We start from the raw sequence: 20,016 nt of genomic DNA on the forward strand, positions 1-20,016 counted from the left end.
GCAGACCAGTTTAAACAGTGAGAACATTCATCATTCATGCAAATGTGATAGTTGTTGTACATCACAACCAACAGTGCAGGTGTTTTTTCCTCAGGCAGCATCCAATCTGGGTAAATTATGCTGACAAGGGTGCTTTATCTAACAAAAGAATGTATCATGGTCCTTGGTTGTGCATCTTACATGTTACACAGTTACTCATACCACTCTGTTCTGCTGTGCACTAACAGTCACCAAGAAGTGCTTTTGCACTATCTCTGTCATCACTGCCAGTAAGCCCAAGCTGTACCATAATGATATACATTCCACAACTGTAGATACCACCTGCATCACAACATCCTTGACATTGTCTGGACTTGATGCATGTCAGTAAACATACTGAAGTGTGTAGATGAATTATGAATTGATATAGAGGATTCAGATTGCTGAGGGAGATGAAAATCTGTGTTTGGGGACAAGAATGCATAGGAAAAGGAAGAGAAGGAAAATTAATAGGGGAAAATTAATTGTGGGAAAGGACTGAAGTCACCTGGAAGAATAGTGCACATAGCACAATTTACTTGTTGCTGTTGTTTATATGGGAACGATCTCGAGACACTGAAAGGTTTCAGTTACATTATGTAATGGTACAACAGAGATTTGAAAACCAGATTTTATTCTGCAAAACACTTTCAGAAGCAAATGTAGACTGTGACTATAATTTATTGGTTATGAACTGTACATGAAATCCCAAGAAATTATAGAAATATAGGAAATTGTGAAGATGACAGTTTGATAATTTTAAAGAATCAGAGGTTTTTGAGAGCATCAAAAGGAGCATTAGGAAACTATTCAGGGGAAAGGAACACAATACAAGTTGAATGATGTAATGTAACAGCCTTGACTCACATGAAGGAGCATGTGTTACACAATTTTTAATATATTACTCAGTAAACAGCTTTTAATGTGTCACCTGATACACTGTATCAACAGAAGTGTTTTTATATAACTACATTTCACATTTATTATTCAATATAATTCTAAGTATTTGAAAATTATTTGTGTATCTTTATGTAATGCAGTTACCTTTTGTATGGAATTGTCATTTTGGAAGTTACAGCAGTCTGGCACAGAAACATCAATACTGTTTAGAAGTGTATAACATAAAGTTCAAAGTAACTTGCTAAACTAAAAATGTAATCATTGAGTGGGAATATACATAAATTTTAGTAATCAAAATAATTATATAATTTAGAATAAATTTAAAGTTTTTTTGGAACTATTTGTTGTAGCTCATGTTTTACAAAATTTTGTATAAAAGTTGAAATGATGTAAAAAACCAGTGGTAAGCATTTTGCTTTCTATTGCAAAACATACTGTTATGCACAAGTTACTATGAATATGTAAATTTTCATTATAACATAACTACAGTACCAGAATCAACAATGAAGTTTTCATCACCAACTGTTACTATTCTATATAAGAGCTGGCGTTAGGCTAAAGAAATGACATGCAGTTTAGTTGTCTATGTTAATCGAAGAGTAGTAGTACTGACTTGGCTCAGATAATTGTATTTTATGCTGTATCATGATAAGTGTGAAAAATTGTGACTTTATCTGCTGCATCTGGAAAGGATACTTTGGAAGATAATGGTATACATAAAGATTGTCATGTTACTATTTTATAGTCAAGAACCCTGGACTGTTTATTCTACTTCTAATGGCATCTGATTAGCTAATGGCATGTGATAATATGTCTCGAGTCAATGTAGCAACAAAATCACCTGATATATGATACTGTAATTAATAACATTGAAAAAGTCAGATAATTTTATGTTGAAACAATCACATAGGTACAATAGGCGGGGAGTTATGAAAGATGTAATAGTCAAGGCAGCAGAGGAACAACTAGGCAAAGATACAAGACCAAGTAGAAATCCTGGGATAACATATGAGGTAATGAATTTCATTTACAAAAAGAGAAAATATGGAGACCTAGCAAATGAAGCAGACAAGACAGAATACAGGCATCTAACAAAATGTGACTGACAGGAAGAGGAAAATGGCAAATCAGGAATGGCCAGAGGAGAAATACAAAGTAGTAGAAGTGTGCAAGACCTCTGGGAAAGATTGAGGCCACCAATAGGGAAAATTAAAGTAACCTCTGGAGAAAAGAGAATGTACGACTGCTTCATTCTGTGAGCACTCCCCACCAGAACCTCTACAGTGGTGACCCCACAATGAACAGCAGCATCTACCTCAATGTAACAAGTGTACTTCATCAGATTGTGTTTGCGTTGACAACAGAACCATTCTATAGTTGCAGTCTTTTCGAACAATTTGGACAAAATGATGACTTCCAAAGTGACTCGCATAATGGTCTCTTCACCCTGATCGGTCTACATATGGCGTGAAAAACAAAAGTGTCATTCCGCTGTGTCTTACCATTGACAACAACAATGGTGAATGTGTGCAAGAACAGTGTGTAGCGCATTCTGACCTCCTCTCTGATTTCAATGGCAAGACAAATCTAGCCTCACATTAACAAGACAGTAACAGATAACTATTTCATGTCTGCATGACAATAACTTGCATGATTTAATCATTCTATGCACATCAGGAATGATCCAGTCAAACTCATCCGTAATCCAATGTGGGGCCTAGCTGGCTGGGCCATGAGGGAAGACTCCCGGGTTTCCGCCCATGTTGGACACAGTCCAAAGGATCTCTGACCAAAAGTTCCAGCACATCCACAACACGTCTCCTGAAGAGCACACACATGACCGTGTACGCAACCTAAACTGCTGACCTACAACCAGAACAGTCGGTGACATGGTTCATAATCATTGAATTCATACTACACATTTATCATCGATGCTGCTGTCAAGTTTGTAGTCCTACTCTGCAACTTAGAGGATCATGCTGATACTGTTAATCATGTCATACAACACCTCAATCTGAACGAAAATTCAACATTGCAAAAGCAGCTTTGCTCCAGCGACTTGTCAAGAGGCCACAGCAACAACTGCGACAAGTAATTTACCAGGAACAATTGGGCAGCAGGATACCATCTCAGCTATGCAGTGATCAACCCAACTCTTATGCCACACAGTATGCTCTGGATGCTCTGGTTAATTAAATTACCATCTCAGATACAGTTGCTGATGATTTCATACAAAAACGAAACAAAAGAAAACAGATTATTTCTGACTGACAGATTTTTTGCAGTCCCACAGCAACAACAATACTCAGATATAATGTACAACAGTAAAAATCCCAAAATCTCCAGCACATTCATGGACAAACCGTGCCAGTTGCAGTTACAAGGAGATGTTGAGACCCGAGTGTTTACATACTCTCATGAGAGTGACGTCACTAGCATCTGTTTCAGGAGCGGTGACCTTTGACTGGACTTGACTGCCACTGCACCTGCCAGCAGTAATATTCCTCACAGCAGTGAGGCAGTGCAGCTGCAGCTGTGTTGGTTTCACTCCTGCTTTCATGACCAGACACACAACTGCTCCACACTGTGCAATCAGCCAAAAGCGAGACACAATCTGGACTGCAGCACACAACAAAGCAGCCTACAGCTCAAGCAAGTGGGTCAAACTAGTTTTTCCCCATCTACAAGTGACAGTAGTCAACTGCATGTGTTAGACAACTCAGCAAATCAACACTTTCTGACAGATACTGGCTCTGAAGTAAGCACCATTGCTGGGTAATGGCCACAAACAGAACATTCAATGCCTAACATCCAACTGTGTGCCACAAATGACATTCTTGTGAAATTGTTTGGAACCATCACATGAAGTATGGACCTCAGTTTGCATTATAAATCATGGCTGTTTGTGATCAAAGACGCCCACAAACTGATCTTGAGTGTGGATTTTCTCCATCAGTTTCACCTGTCCCGTGAGCTAACACGAGATATTCTCAGGCAAACCAGCTGTGGAGAGTCAGTACTCGGTATCACTCACAGTTCAACAGAAAAATTCACATGCAGCTCCAGAGGTGGCTATTCTGGTAATAACCCCCTTGCCCCCTTAATTTCCACATGTGACAACTGCCTGCAACTACTTAATGAGTGTCAGGCTTTGGAGTACAAACTAAAGTTATGGCAAAAAGTTATGAAGAAGAAAAAAAGGGGAAGCTACTGCTACACAACAAGAATTTACAACTGAAAACTGAAGTACATTCATTAGGTAGGAAATTGGATCCTATGCAATCTTATTTATGACTGTTACAATGAGAACAGCATTACCATCTGCAAATTCCTGGTGTGAATGAGACAGCAGCTGCCACAACATCAATGGTCTACATACATGAATAGTGGGCAGTCGATGCATACTGCACTGCACAACTCACCATAAATGCAGGTCAGTATGATGAACTTTTCTGACAGTGTGCATGCATCCTCTACATGTGCTCCTACCTCCCCCCCCCCCCCTGCCAACATAATGTGTGTGAAAAGTGTCAGACATGGCACATGGCACAGTGCATGAAATTAACACCATGCCAAGCCCACTAGATCCATGCATCATCTTAAACCCACCTGGATTTTGTGAGATGTACCCAGCACAGTGACACAGGCACCACTCAGACAGAAGACAACATGCAAGAAACGAGAGATGACAAAGCATCACCTTATTCATCATCACCACAAGCAACCCTCCCATGCTGCTGCTTGAGATCTTCACCGAACAGCAATCTCGATACAGATGTATCTGATGGCCTCCTCCTACCTTAGCGAGTCTCACCTGCACTAATTGAGGAGGAGGGGGCAGGGGGCACCATCACTGCATTCCTTTGCTGAGAAATGGCCCATTTGTGTCCTGCCTTGCAGCAGGTCATGGCATGGCTGGTCATGCACAGCTGCATGAAGAACACATGAGTGGCTGGTACTCCACCCCTCACCAGTGTTCTGCATTGCAATGGATGGGCTCTTTGGGGACTTTACCAATGATGACACAAAAAAATAACACAAATAAGACTCTTTGGCAGTGAAATGAGTTCAGCCATCCCAGAATGAGGAATAACTTTGGCTGTCTCACCTTGCTGATTTCAATATGAACAGTTTATTGTGTACATGCATTTCTGTTATATGTCTATTGTTGGTAATAAAGTGTGTGTTAATTGCATTTACTAGCATCCTGTTTCATTATGTGAGAAGTCCCTTCCAGAATCATTACAAATGCATAGAGAGGTCACACAAAGGAAAGACACTTGATGAAAACATTATGGAGAGGGTAGAGGAAGTAGATGAAGATGAAATGCAAGTTGTGACACTGAGAGACGAGTTTGACAAATCAGTGAAAGATCTAAGTTGAAATATGGCAACTAGAGTAGACAAAATTCCCTTGGAGTTATTAAAATCTCTGGTAGGCCAGCTGATGCAAAACAGTTCTGTCTGCTATGTAAGATATAGGAGATGAATGAAATAGCTTCAGACTTCAAGAAAAATGTAATAATTTCAATTGCAAAGAAGGCAAGTACTGTCAGGTGTGAATACATCTACATCTACATCTACATGGATACTCAGCAAATCACATTTAAGTACCTGGCAGAGGGTTCATCAAACCACCTTCAAAATTCTCTGTTATTCCAATCTCATACAGCACGCGGAAAGAACAAGCACCTATATCTTTCCGTGCGAGCTCTGATTTCCCTTATTTTATCATGGTGATCATTTCTCCCTATGTAGATTTGTGTCAACAAAATATTTTTGTATTCATAGGAGAAAGTTGGTGATTGGAATTTTGTGAAAAGATTCCGTTGCAACAAAAAACGCCTTTCTTGTAATCATGTCCAGCCCAAATCCTGTATCATTTCAGTGACACTCTCTCCCATATTTCGTGATAATACAAAATGTGCTGCCCTTCTTTGAACTTTTTTGATATACTCGATCAGTCCTATCTGGTAAGGATCCCACACTGAGCAGCAGTATTCTAAAAGAGGATGGACAAGTGTAGTGGAGGCAGTCTCCTTAGTAGATCTGTTACATTTTCTAAGTGTCCTGCCAATAAAATGCAGTCTTTGGTTAGTCTTTCCCACAACATTTTCTATGTGTTCCTTCCAATTTAAGTTGTTCATAATTGAAATTCCTAGGTATTTAGTTGAATTTATGGCCTTTAGATTTGAGTGATTTATCGTGTAGCCGAAGTTTTACGAATTCATTTTAGCACTCATGTAGATGACCTATTACTTATCATTATTTAGGGTCAACTGCCAATTTCCACACCATTCAGATATCTTTTTTAAATCATTTTGTAATTTGTTTTGGTCTTCTGGTGACTTTATTGGCCAATAAATGACAGCATCATCTGCAAACAACCTAAGACAGCTGCTCACATTGTCTCCCAAATCATTTGTATAGATAAAGAACAGCAATGGGCCTATCTACATCTACATCTACATCCATACTCCGCAAGCCACCTGACGGTGTGTGGCGGAGGGTACTTTGAGTACCTCTATCGGTTCTCCCTTCTATTCCAGTGTCGTATTGTTCGTGGGAAGAAAGATTGTCGGTATGCCTCTGTGTGGGCTCAAATCTCTCTGATTTTATCCTCATGGTCTCTTTGTGAGGTATACGTAGGAGGAAGCAATATTCTTCTTGACTCCTCGGTGAAGGTATGTTCTCGAAACTTCAACAAAAGCCCGTACTGAGCTATTGAGTGTCTCTCCTGCAAGTCTTCCACTGGATCTATCATCTCCATAATGCTTTTGTGATTACTAAATGATCCTGTAATGAAGAGCACTGCTCTCCGTTGGATCTTCTCTCTCTCTTCTATCAACCCTATCTGGTATGGATCCCACACTGGTGAGCAGAATTCAAGCAGTGGGCGAACAAGTGTACTGTAACCTACTTCCTCTGTTTTTGGGTTGCATTTCCTTAGGATTCTTCCAATGAATCTCAGTCTGGCAAATGTTTTACCAACGATCAACTTTATATGATCATACTATATTAAATCACTACTAATGCCTACTCCCAGATAGTTTATGGAATTAACTGCTTCCAGTTGCTGACCTGCTATATTGTAGCTAAATGATAAAGGATCTTTCTTTCTATGTATTTGCAGCACATTACACTTGTCTACATTGAGATTCAATTGCCATTCCCTGCATCATGCATCAATTCGTTGCGGATCCTTCTGCATTTCAGTACAATTTTCCATTATTACAACCTCTCAATATACCACAGCATCATCTGCAAAAAGCCTCAGTGAACTTCTGATGTTATTTATGTATATTGTGAATAGCAATGGTCCTACAACACTCCCCTGTGGCACACCTCAAGTCACTCTTACTTTGGAAAACTTCTCTCCATTGAGAATGACATGCTGTGTTCTGTTATCTAAGAACTCTTCAATCCAATCACACAATTGGTCTGATAGTCCATATGCTCTTACTTTGTTCATTAAACGATTGTGGGGAACTGTATCAAACTCCTTGTGGAAGTCAAGAAACACAGCATCTACCTGGGAACCTGTGTCTATGGCTCTCTGAGTCTTGTGGACGAATAGCGCAAGCTGGGTTTCACACGATCGTCTTTTTCGAAACCCATGCTGATTCCTACAGAGTAGAATTCTAGTCTCCAGAAAAGTCATTATACTCGAACATAATATGTGTTCCAAAATTCTACAACTATAACGCTACCTTGGGGAATGCCAGGAATCAGTTCTGTTTTACTCAATGACTTTCCATCAGTTACTATGAACTGTGATCTCTCTGACAGGAAGTCACAAATCCAGTCATGTAACTGAGATGATATGCCATAAGCATGCAATTTCACTACAAGCCACTTGTGTGTCACCAGTCAAAAGCCTTCCAGAAATACAAAATAAATCTGAAATCCCTTGTCAATAGCACTAAACACTTCATGCAAGTAAGGAGCTAGTTGTGTTTCACAAGAACGATGTTTTATAAAGCCATGTTGACTTTATGTCAATAGACCATTTTCTTTGAGGTAATTCATAATGTTTGAACACAATATATGTTCCAAAATCCTGCTGCATATTGACATTAATGATGTGGGCCTTTAATTAAGTGGATTACTTCTAATACCTTTCTTGAATATTGGTATGGCCTGTGCAACTTTCCGGTCTTTGGGTACGGATCTTTTGTCAAGCGAATGGTTGTATATGATTGTTTAGTATGGAGATAATGCATCAGCATACTCTGAAAGGAACCTAACTGGTGTGCAGCCTTCTCCAGAAGGCTTGCTTTTATTAAGTGATTTAAGTTGCTCCACTGCTCCGAGGATGTTTACTTCTATGTTATTCATGTTGGCAGCTGTTCTTGATTCGAATTCTGAAATATTTGCTTCATCTTCTTTTGCAAAGGCATTTCAGAAGGCTTTGTGAATCATTAATTTATCATCATCATTAATTTAATAAGTCATGGTTGCAAAAAAGGAACACAAATTATTTACAGGGAGATGGAAAAACTGGTAGAAGCTGATCTTGGGGAAGATCAGTTTGGGTTCCAGAGAAATCTAGGTGCACATTAGGTTGTAGTGACCCTTCAACTTCTTGTAGAAGATAGACTGAAGAAAGGCAAACCTACATTTACAGCATTTCTAGGTTTAGGAAAAACTTTTGAGAATGTTGTTTGTAATACATTCTTGGAAATTCTGAAGGTAGCAAGAATAAAATACAGAGATTCAAAGGTTATCTACAACATGTACAGAAACTGCACTGTGTTTTAAGAGTCACAGGACACAGAAGGGAAGCAATAGTTGTGAAGGGAATGAGACAGAGTTGTAAGCTATCCCTCATTTTATTCAACCTGTACATTGAGCGACCAGTAAAGGAAACCAGTAAGAAATTTAGAAAGGGTGTTAAAGTTCAGAGAGAAGAAATTCTTGCTGATAACATTGCACACCATTTGGAGATGGCAAAAGACTTTGAAAATCAGTCTTGTGTCTTGAAAAATGTTATAAGATGATTATCAACTAAAGTTAAGCAAGGATGAAAGATTAAGTCAGATATTACTGTGTGAATTAGATTGGGAAATGAGTCACTAAAAGTGGTGGATGAGTTTTCCTATTTTGGCAGATTAGATTAGATTAGATTAGTACTTGTTCCATAGATCATGAATACGACACTATGTAATGATGTGGAACATGTCAGGTTAATAAAAGGTGTCTATACAAAATATTAAATTACACAAAATATTACATGACATTTAATATTTTTAATTTCTTTTTGTGTTTGGTGGGGGTTTGGGAAATTACCCACTTACTATATCCAAAAATTTATCTAATGAGTAGAAGGAGTTGCCATTAATAAATTCTTTTAATTTCCTTTTAAATGATATATGGCTATCTGTCAGACTTCTGATGCTATGAGGTAAGTGAACAAAGACTTTTGTGGCAGCATACTTTACCCCCTTCTGAGCCAAAGTTAGATTTAACCTTGAGTAGTGAAGATCATCCTTACTCCTAGTGTTGTAGCCATGTACACTGCTATTACTTTTGAATTCGTTCAGATTGTTAATAACAAATTTCATAAGTGAGTGTGTGTGTATATATATATATATATATATATATATATATATATATATATATATATATATATATATATAGTGAGGCTACAGTGAAGATCTTTAGCTCTTTAAATAAGTGTCTACAGGATGATCTGGGATGAGCTACACTTTTACGCAATGAACACTCTTTTACTCAATGATGAGTGACGCCAGAAAATGATGCCATACAAAAGCAGAGAATGAAAATAGGTGTGGAAAGCTAATTTACTGAGATGTATATCGCCAAAATTTGCAATGACCCTAATAGCATAAGTAGCTGAACTCAAATGTTTCAGCAGATCTTCAGTGTGTTTTGTCCAGTTCAGCCCCTCATCAATGCATACACCTAGAAATTTTGAATATTCTACCTTAGATACTGGTATCTGATCAAAGTCTATATTTATTAATGGTGTCATTCCATCTACTGTGTGGAACTGTGTGTACTGTGTTTTGTCAAAGTTTAATGAGAGCCCATTTGCAGAGAACCACTTAATGATTTTCTGAAAAACATCATTTACAGTTTCACCAGTTAATTCTTGTCTTTTGGGTGTGATAGCTATACTTGCATCATCAGCAACTGACCGAGGCAGAAGTAGGGGGGATAGAAAAGCCAGACTAACAATAGCAAAATAAACGTTTCTAAAAAAGGAGATAACATTTAATCAGATAATGATTAACATGTAACATAAATTTAAGATGGAAATTGAATGACAAGTGTGATTATACTGCTCATCAAAATGAAAAGTTTTGATTGCATATTTTGATTACATTTTGGTTTTTTCCTGTCTATTTTCACATTTTGAATATCGTTTGCAGTACGTTTAATGTGTATTATATTGTGGGCTTGCCTGTACAGTGAATTTTTGATGGACATTGTACTGGTCTGACTTCTGTTTACATACTGAACTTAGGGACCGATGACCATAGCAGTCTGGTCCCTTTAATCCCACAAACCAACCAACATACTGAACTTAACACTTGTAACAAACTGTGTACATGTATGTGTATTTTATAAACACCTCTTCTTGTGAATAGCTGTACCAGTGTCTTTTATTCCTGTCTTAAGTCTTGGTATCTCCATGTTAGGCTTTGGCAATAGTGAGATAGTTGAAATTGCCATGAAGTGCGACTTCTGAGAAACATTTGTTTACATTCACTTGACCTTTTAAAATAACCTTAATCTGACATTTCTGAACTTGTGGTAGTAATGAACTTAAAACATTAGCAGAGTTTACATTGCTTTTGTAGTGCAATAAATGTAACACATTTCATAATATTTCCTTTCGTTTTCCATATCTTATAGATATTCTTTGACCATTAGTGGACTCTGTGGGAGCTGCTGTAGGAAAGTGACTAGTGATGTGCATTTTGAAACTGTAGTAAATTGTTTCACTGGGGGGGAGGGGGGAAGGGGAATGTAATGAGGCGGACTCAGGGTAGACCACTGAGGTCCTCTCCTGGAACTGCAAAATTTGCAGCAGGAATAAGTTAATAGAGGAGCAGGAATTGAAGATCTGTGCCCTTCAGGCACACTTTGACCAAGCTATGAAAGAGCTGGTGAGGATGAGGGAGGGTAGTGATGAAAGGGGTGGTTGGGAACTGGCTACTAGTAGGAGGGCTAACAGGAGGAGGGCACTGTCTGATAGTTTTGTTGCAGCCACCAGCAACAGGTTTCAGCTGCCAGAGTTGAGGGGAGAGGAACCTCAAGATGACATAGGAGCAGGATGTGTGCAGTAGATTCTGTCCCCAATTAGGAAAATTATGAATAGCACTAATGTTGGGAAGAAGAGGGCACTGCTGTTACGTTGCAATCATGGCAGAAATGCAGGCCCTCTATTACAGTAGAAGTTATGGGAGGAGTATGAGGCCACTAGCGTTTGAAGTTCAGTGCTGGGCTTGATCAGATTATTGAGAGTTTATGTCCACCAACATGAGCATGGTAGAGCGGTTCCAGCAGCATGATTAGCCTCATCTTGGCAGTGCTGTAAGGTGTGTCAATGCTGAGCTGGGAATGGTCCTGATGACTGCTGGATGGGCACAAACCAGTGTGGAGTATTGGGAGCTGCAGCTGCACTAAGCATGATCTGCATCTCAAGAGGTTTGGGAAATGGAAGATGGCGGAGTTGATTAGTGAGAGTATAGTGGGTGTATGTGGAGCCACACATTGTCAAATACCCAACTTCATGGGTAGGAGAATTAGGGCTTCTTTAGGACAAATCCTGACAACAGACTCTCCTCTCTAAAGGATCTCAACCAGCTATGATACTTCTGCACTGTGTATGTGGGAAAGAGAATGTGCCACACTGGTGTGTGTAAGCACTGCAGAAATTTTCCCAGAATTATCTATTATGCATCAAAATGTGCAATCCATTAAAAATAACATAGTCCAGCTTGAAGCTTAATTACAGCTTTTGAGCAGCATGGTACTATGCATTACAGAGCACTGGTGCAAAGATGATGAATTTCAGCATGTAGTGCTATCATCATACGAATACACATGTTGCTACTGTAGGTCAACCTTAAAGGGTGGGGGTCCTTGTATCTATATCAAAAGCGGCATACATTTTAAAGCTAGAGAAGATTTGACCTCAATTAGTGTAGATAAACATTTTGAAATGTCATTTACTGAATTAACAAATCTACATGCCTATAAGAAACCTAACATTCTGTGTGTTTACTGCTCACTTAGGGGTAATGTTGACACTTTTGTCAACAAATTAACTGAAGTCCTGGAAATGGTCTCAGCCCATAAATCAAGCATAATAATATGTGGAGATAAACTGTTATCGCAGATGTCGAGGGTGAAATTAGTAATAACTTCCAAAGCATTTGAGCACTTCCGGCATGGCAGGAATGATAAACACTACTGCAAGTGTTCCAAAAAGTTCAACTTCAATTTTAGACAATGTACTTATGAACACTGACAGCAAAAATTGTACAGTATTTATAAGAGATCTTGGCATTTTGGATTATTACTATCAAATAATAAAGCTAAGGACAGTCTCAGTGAAATGTGCAAAACCGCAGGCTTTGCTAAAGGATTTTCTCACATCACAAGATACATATTTTTTCTAGGACATTGGGAAATAAAACCTGGGATGGAGTGTGTATGGAAAGTAATTAAGATGATAAGCTGTCTAAATTTTGCACATTGTTTAAATTAATTTTTGATATGACATTTCCAAAAGTAGCCATTTCTACTGCTGCAACTAGGAAAAGCAGATTGAAAGTTGCATGTATTAGGAAGTCCTCACAGAAACTTAAATTTATCAGTTATTTGCAAAAGTGCTGCACTAATCCACAGTTTCTTGAGTACTACTACAGGTATAATAAATATGCAGGAGGGCACTGTTTGTGGCAAAAATCATCCAGTGACAAATTAACAACTAATGTAGAAAATAAAAAGAAAGTGCTATGGGAGGTTAAAAACCAAGAAACTGGAAAAGGTAGACAAAAGCAAAGCAACATACAAATCAAAGATGGGGACAGAATAATAGAATGTCCTCAGGAATAACAAATTCTGTAAATGATTATTTCTCTAGACACAAATTAATTGAAGACAACTTTCAACATTAATTTATTACATTCTGCCCAATTGTAAACATCTTCATGTTGTCATTTTTTCTCTCTAAGAGGAGTTCTGATGTTTTATAAGTGACCATGATGTCACTGCAATCAGCAAAGAGAACTTTTTCTTCACATCTCACACTGTCTGGAAAGTCCTCTATATACCGGGTGATCAAAAAGTCAGTATAAATTTGAAAACTTAATAAACCATGGAATAATGTAGATAGAGAGGCAAAAATTGACACACATGCTTGGAATGACATGGGGTTTTATTATAACAAAAAAAAAAAGTTCACAAAATGTCTGACAGATGGCGCTGGACAGCAAAAAGTCAGTGACTGCACGTGACAATCATGTATAAAAGAAGCTGTAATGTAATGAGAGAGAGAGAATCAGATGCGCCAGCACTCGCAGCATGTTGACATTACCTGAAAAGGTGCTTTTAGTGAAGCTGTATTATCAGAATGGGGAATGTGCTAGTTCAGCGTTATGATCCTAATGCCATAGGAGGTGGATTTGAATGGGTAAAGGTCCATTGACAAATGCAGCTGTGGTGAGAATGATTTCAAAATTTGAAGCCACGGGTTGTTTAGATGATAGACCCCGTAGTGGCCAACCAAGCACAAGGCGTAATGCTGCTGAGATAGTTCAGGAAGAAATGTAGACTGTAGTGGGTTCGTCTATGCGCGGGGAAGTCAGCGCTCATGCAGTCGCACGCCGCACCGGCATTCAATACACTACTGTTTGGTTGGCACTGAGGCGTACCCTCCGATGCTATCTGTACAAAATCCATCAGCACCACGAACTCTTACCTGGCAATTTAGTGAAGTGGAGGGCATTTGTGATGTGGACGCTTCAAAAGATGACGGAAGATGATGATTAGTTGAGTAATGTGTTGTGGACCGACGAAGCTCATTTCATGCTCCGAGGGTCTGTCAACGCCCACAACTGCAGAATTTGGGCTACTGAAAATCCTAGAACTGTCATGGAAACTCCATTGCATGATGAGAAAGTCACGGTATGGGTTGGATTTACCACATCCACCATTATCGGGCCTTTTTTCTTTGAGGAAATGTGTGATTCTGGTTTTGTAACTGCTACCGTGATGGGTGAGAGGTACGCCAATATATTACAGAATCGCATCATCCCCAGCCTGGCTGATAAACACCTGCTGGAATGTACGATGTTTATGCAGGATGGCGCTCCACTCCATATTGCTAAACGTGTGAAAGATCTCTTGCGCGCATCGTTTGGTGATGATCATGTGCTCAGCCGCCACTTTCGTCATGCTTAGCCTCCCAGGTCCCCAGACCTCAGTCCATGTGATTATTGGCTTTGGGGTTATCTGAAGTCGCAAGTGTATCGTGGTTGACCGACATCTCCTTGACTACAGCTATTGTTGAGGAATGATGGTGGACATATTGAGCATTTCCTGTAAAGAACATCATCTTTGCTTTATCTTACTTTGTTATGCTAATTATTGCTATTCTGATCAGATGAAGCGCCATCTGTCGGAATCTTTTGAACTTTTGTATTTTTTTTTTTTTGTTCTAATTAAACCCCATTCCAAGCATGTGGTCAATTTGAGCCTCTCTATCCAAATTATTCCGTGATTTATTCAGTTTTCAAATTTATACTGACTTTTTGATCACCCGGTACATTAAAGAACGTAACTGGACCCTATACACTACCCTGCAGAACACCTATGTTTATATATTTCTTGACTGATAGTTGTTTTACTAAAAATTTATCATTAGCAGACATGTGACCAATTTCCACTTTTTGCACCCTGCTTTTGAAGTGAGACTGAAATCACTAATTTGCTATTCATCTTATACCTAGCAGTTATAGCTTGCTCAATAGTATTTTATGGGCAACAGAGTCAAAAGCCTTGTACAAGTCTAAAAAAATGCTTTTAACACAATTATCCTTATCAAGAGCTTCAAGTACCACTTCTGTGAGTTCTGCAATCGCCAACATTGTACTTTTTCAACTTGTGAAAGCAAACTATGCTTCATTAAATAGGTTATATTTGCTCGTGTGACTTTTTTTAGCAGGGGCACCACTTGTGGATTCTTTAGGTATTCTGGGAAAACACCTTAGCTAAAACATTCAGCGATTATGTTTGTTAATGGTGGTTGTATGCTAATCTATGCACATCTTCAGATCAGAGACAGAAATCTTATACATGCCTGCTGACTTCTTATTTTTTAATTGTTGTACTGTCTTCCTAACTTCAGCCTCTGTTGGGGGAAACATCATCATTGTCATTGCTGTATAAATCACTTTGGGTGCGACACATGTTTTAGAAAGATTTTGCTGAAGCTTCTCCACTTACTAGAGAAATACTCATATATATTCGGTGTCTGTTGTTTCAGACACATCTGAAAGAACTGACACCATTTTGATCCTGCAGCCACTATGAATCAAGACACAAAGGAATTAAGGATGTCAGCTGCCAGAGGGCATTAATTTATATCAATGGGGAAAGTTGAAAATTTGTGCCATACCGGGATTTGAACATGGGACTCTTGTTTACCAGGCAGATGCACTGACCACTATGTCATCTGGACACTGTGGTCACCCAACTGCATGATCTGTCCAAGCATACCTCCCCTCAGACCCAAATTATCAACTTATAATACACACAACTGATGTCGTGCCCCTCCTCACGAACCTCATTACCACAGCATCTCACTAATTCCTGTAAGAGTTCAAGCTTCGTGTGCATTTGCACTGTAGGGATCATTGGCTGTCAAATAGGACACACCCTGAGGCTTCATGGAATTGTCTATTTTGTAATAGAGTAAAACGAGTTGGGGGGGAGTAAGAATCATAGTGAAAAACCAAGGCTTGACTCTAATAAGGAAGTTTAAGTGGATGTAGGTTGCAATAGTTATGAAGGGATGAAGATGCTTTCACAGGAAGGACTAGAATGGAGAACTGCAACAAAGCAGTCTTTAGAATGAAGACAACAACAACAGCAACACACAGAGTATTTTCTGTCTTAATAAACCTATGTATTAGTCCAGCAAAGCGTGTAAAGGTAGTCTAATTTGTTCCATACATGAGTACATTAGATAATGAACGTGAAAATTCAAGAAAATCTTTAGTCTTCACAATATATCTGTTACTAAAGCAAAGGCCTGATCAGCTTCTCAGTGATTGTGTGTGTGCATGTGTGCATGTATTCTAGCACAATAAAGGATTTGTCTGTCAATGACTCAGCACCATATTTAAAGATGTGATTAATATCTTAACATGGAGATAAATGCATTTTTATGAGATGTTGAACATAAGAAGGCTTCCAGTAATTTACACTGTTCAGCTGCTTACTAAAACTGTGAAGGGTGATTGAGAGATTATTTTGAATATTATTTCAATATTTATGAGACTGACACAAGTCTAATGAACCACTTCATGATCATGACTGGAAATAAATTATGAATATAATGCAGTTATTCAAAGTTGTTATTTAAATTCTGCCCTTCTCTTCAAGCAAGATGTTGCTATTAATATTTTGTAATAAACAAAAATCCAATTTTACCTGTAAGAATTTATATGCTTCATAGTAACAGGATATAATGCATCTGCCAATGTTATCTGTAACTGGTCAGAAAATGTAGAGCAATATTCTTGAGGAAATATCAGACATATTATGATAATGATGTCACACTGAGAGAAAGAGGAGGTCTTGTAGGAAAACCAAATCAGTCCATAATTTCAGAAAGGAAACATGTCAAAAGGAAACCTCCATAACTAAAAACATGTACTTCTTGTTCAAAGAGCATTGTTATTTCCTTAATAAATGAAACTTGTGGATGAATTGTTCATTCCACTCACTAAACTATACAAGTGTAGATAGTTATCAGTAATTAGAAACAAGGCTCCACCACTATAAGTAGGCATTTCCTTCTTCAGTTTTGCTATGATCACTGTAATCAGGTATGTGACTCCTTTTAATTACCTTTTACACAGTCAGATTTCTTGATACGTAAAGTTACTATGTCGGCTGAATTTTTTAGTATGTTTTGTGTTTCCTCTAGTGTATAATGCTCCAAAGAAACACCATCTATTGCCAGAAGATGATCACCAGGCTGTAACGTGCCTGTCCTGTGTGCAACTGAACCTCTTCGAATATCAGATATGAGTAAAGAATCTCCCGGGAGGCGATTTTTTGAAGCTGCAAAAGAACAGTATGATTACAGGAAGATTGTTTATATACTTTTAAACAAATAGAGTACTTATTTTTCTGCAAGGAGACTTAATGCTAGACAGTAGAAACCATTATAAAATATTAACAGTGAGATATATTAAAGTTAGATATTGAAATATTGTAGCTGACAAAGGCTTCCATGCCTTCAAGATCATGTCACTGTAACAGAAATTTCAGTACACTCATATCCCTGTGGCCTAATAGTTCTGCTTGCCTGTTTCCCTATTCCCATGTTAAGATTATTTTATGAGGATGTGTCAACCAATACACTTTCTGTTTCTCAGATTTCTTCATATAGTTTTCCTTTATCTTTATTTTTTTTACATTCTTTACTTCATATGACTGAGTACAACATATGTAAAATTAGACTTTATTTGCTTGTGTTAGTCAATACATTAGCAATTTGCATGTTCCATGGATCATAATTGGAATGTCTCACTATGTTGTAAAATATGTCAGTTGGTTTCCAATTATAAGACACTCCCTCAGTAAAAATATATAAACATGTTGACTATTTACATGATTGTCTTTGGGTATGTCTCATTATATTGTAAAACATGTCAGTTAGTTTCCAATTATAAGACACTCCCTCATTAAAAATATCTAAATACACTCCTGGAAATGGAAAAAAGAACACATTGACACCGGTGTGTCAGACCCACCATACTTGCTCCGGACACTGCGAGAGGGCTGTACAAGCAATTATCACACGCACGGCACAGCGGACACACCAGGAACCGCGGTGTTGGCCGTCGAATGGCGCTAGCTGCGCAGCATTTGTGCACCGCCGCCGTCAGTGTCAGCCAGTTTGCCGTGGCATACGGAGCTCCATCGCAGTCTTAAACACTGGTAGCATGCCGTGACAGCGTGGACGTGAACCGTATGTGCATTTGACGGACTTTGAGCGAGGGTGTATAGTGGGCATGCGGGAGGCCGGGTGGATGTACCGCCAAATTGCTCAACACGTGGGGCGTGAGGTCTCCACAGTACATCGATGTTGTCGCCAGTGGTCGGCGGAAGGTGCACGTGCCCGTCGACCTGGGACCGCACCGCAGCGACGCACGGATGCACGCCAAGACCGTAGGATCCTACGCAGTGCCGTAGGGGACCGCACCGCCACTTCCCAGCAAATTAGGGACACTGTTGCTCCTGGGGTATCGGCAAGGACCATTCGCAACCGTCTCCATGAAGCTGGGCTACGGTCCCGCACACCGTTAGGCCGTCTTCCGCTCACGCCCCAACATCGTGCAGCCCGCCTCCAGTGGTGTCGCGACAGGTGTGAATGGAGGGACGAATGGAGACGTGTCGTCTTCAGCGATGAGAGTCACTTCTGCCTTGGTGCCAATGATGGTCGTATGCGTGTTTGGCGCCGTGCAGGTGAGCGCCACAACCAGGACTGCATACGACCGAGGCACACAGGCCCAACACCCGGCATCATGGTGTGGGGAGCGATCTCCTATACTGGCCGTACACCACTGGTGATCGTCGAGGGGACACTGAATAGTGCACGGTACATCCAAACCGTCATCAAACCCATCGTTCTACCGTTCCTAGACCGGCAAGGGAACTTGCTGTTCCAACAGGACAATGCACGTCCGCATGTATCCCGTGCCACCCAACGTGCTCTAGAAGGTGTAAGTCAACTACCCTGGCCAGCAAGATCTCCGGATCTGTCCCCCATTGAGCATGTTTGGGACTGGATGAAGCGTCGTCTCACGCGGTCTGCACGTCCAGCATGAACGCTGGTCCAACTGAGGCGCCAGGTGGAAATGGCATGGCAAGCCGTTCCACAGGACTACATCCAGCATCTCTACGATCGTCTCCATGGGAGAATAGCAGCCTGCATTGCTGCGAAAGGTGGATATACACTGTACTAGTGCCGACATTGTGCATGCTCTGTTGCCTGTGTCTATGTGCCTGTGGTTCTGTCAGTGTGATCATGTGATGTATCTGACCCCAGGAATGTGTCAATAAAGTTTCCCCTTCCTGGGACAATGAATTCACGGTGTTCTTATTTCAATTTCCAGGAGTGTATATTGACTATTTGTGTGATTGTCTTACAGTAATCTTAAGTTACTGTTTTTTTTTCATGTGATGATGTAAGCATAGCTCTGACCATGCATACACTCACACTCACACTCACACACACAACACACATGCATTATAATAGTGCACAGTCATTAACAATTCTATGAAGCAGACAGAGTTGTGAAACAGTTAATACATCAGTTTCTGTTTGAAGTCAATTTTATTATCCATTAGATTCTTCATATGATATAAGGAATAAATAAATAAACCACTGAGAAAGCAATCAAACAAAGATTTTTATGGCTGAATACCTTGGCCTTTCTGTGCCGCACTAAGGCTGACTGATGGATAGTGTAAGTTATTTCTCCTTCTGGTATCCTATTTATAAATATTACTGTTGTTTTTGACCTGTGACTGATTGTTGACAACAAACCTCATTAGGAAGGGAAATCACTATGAGGCTATTGCCAGTATGCCCAACTGTTTAAAAAGAAACTTTCTTCATTCAAGCGCTTGGTGTTGTAAGCCCAATTAATCCTGTCATGATCAACAGAGATTCTAGAGGAGAGAACATACATTATCCTTATTACACATTTCTGGGAAACAAATACTTCTTCTTCAATGAAGAATTTTCCTAGAATATAATGCAATAAGAGACTAGTCCCTCCATGAATTGTGGGCCCATGAAGCTTGATTGCTTATGTGTCT

At 39.4% G+C, this 20,016-nt stretch overlaps 1 protein-coding gene across 1 annotated transcript in view; it reads right to left on the minus strand.

Moving 5' to 3' along the window:
• LOC124556461 (glutamate receptor-interacting protein 1) overlaps window positions 1-20,016 on the minus strand; it is a 615,250-nt gene that overhangs the window by 125,754 nt on the left and 469,480 nt on the right. Inside the window, exon 10 of the mRNA XM_047130411.1 lies at window positions 17,032-17,247. Coding sequence (XP_046986367.1) covers window positions 17,032-17,247 — 216 coding nt within the window. The remainder of the gene's footprint in view (window positions 1-17,031; window positions 17,248-20,016) is intronic.

Source organism: Schistocerca americana, chromosome X (assembly GCF_021461395.2).
Source record: "Schistocerca americana isolate TAMUIC-IGC-003095 chromosome X, iqSchAmer2.1, whole genome shotgun sequence".
NCBI classification, from domain to species: Eukaryota; Metazoa; Arthropoda; class Insecta; order Orthoptera; family Acrididae; genus Schistocerca; species Schistocerca americana.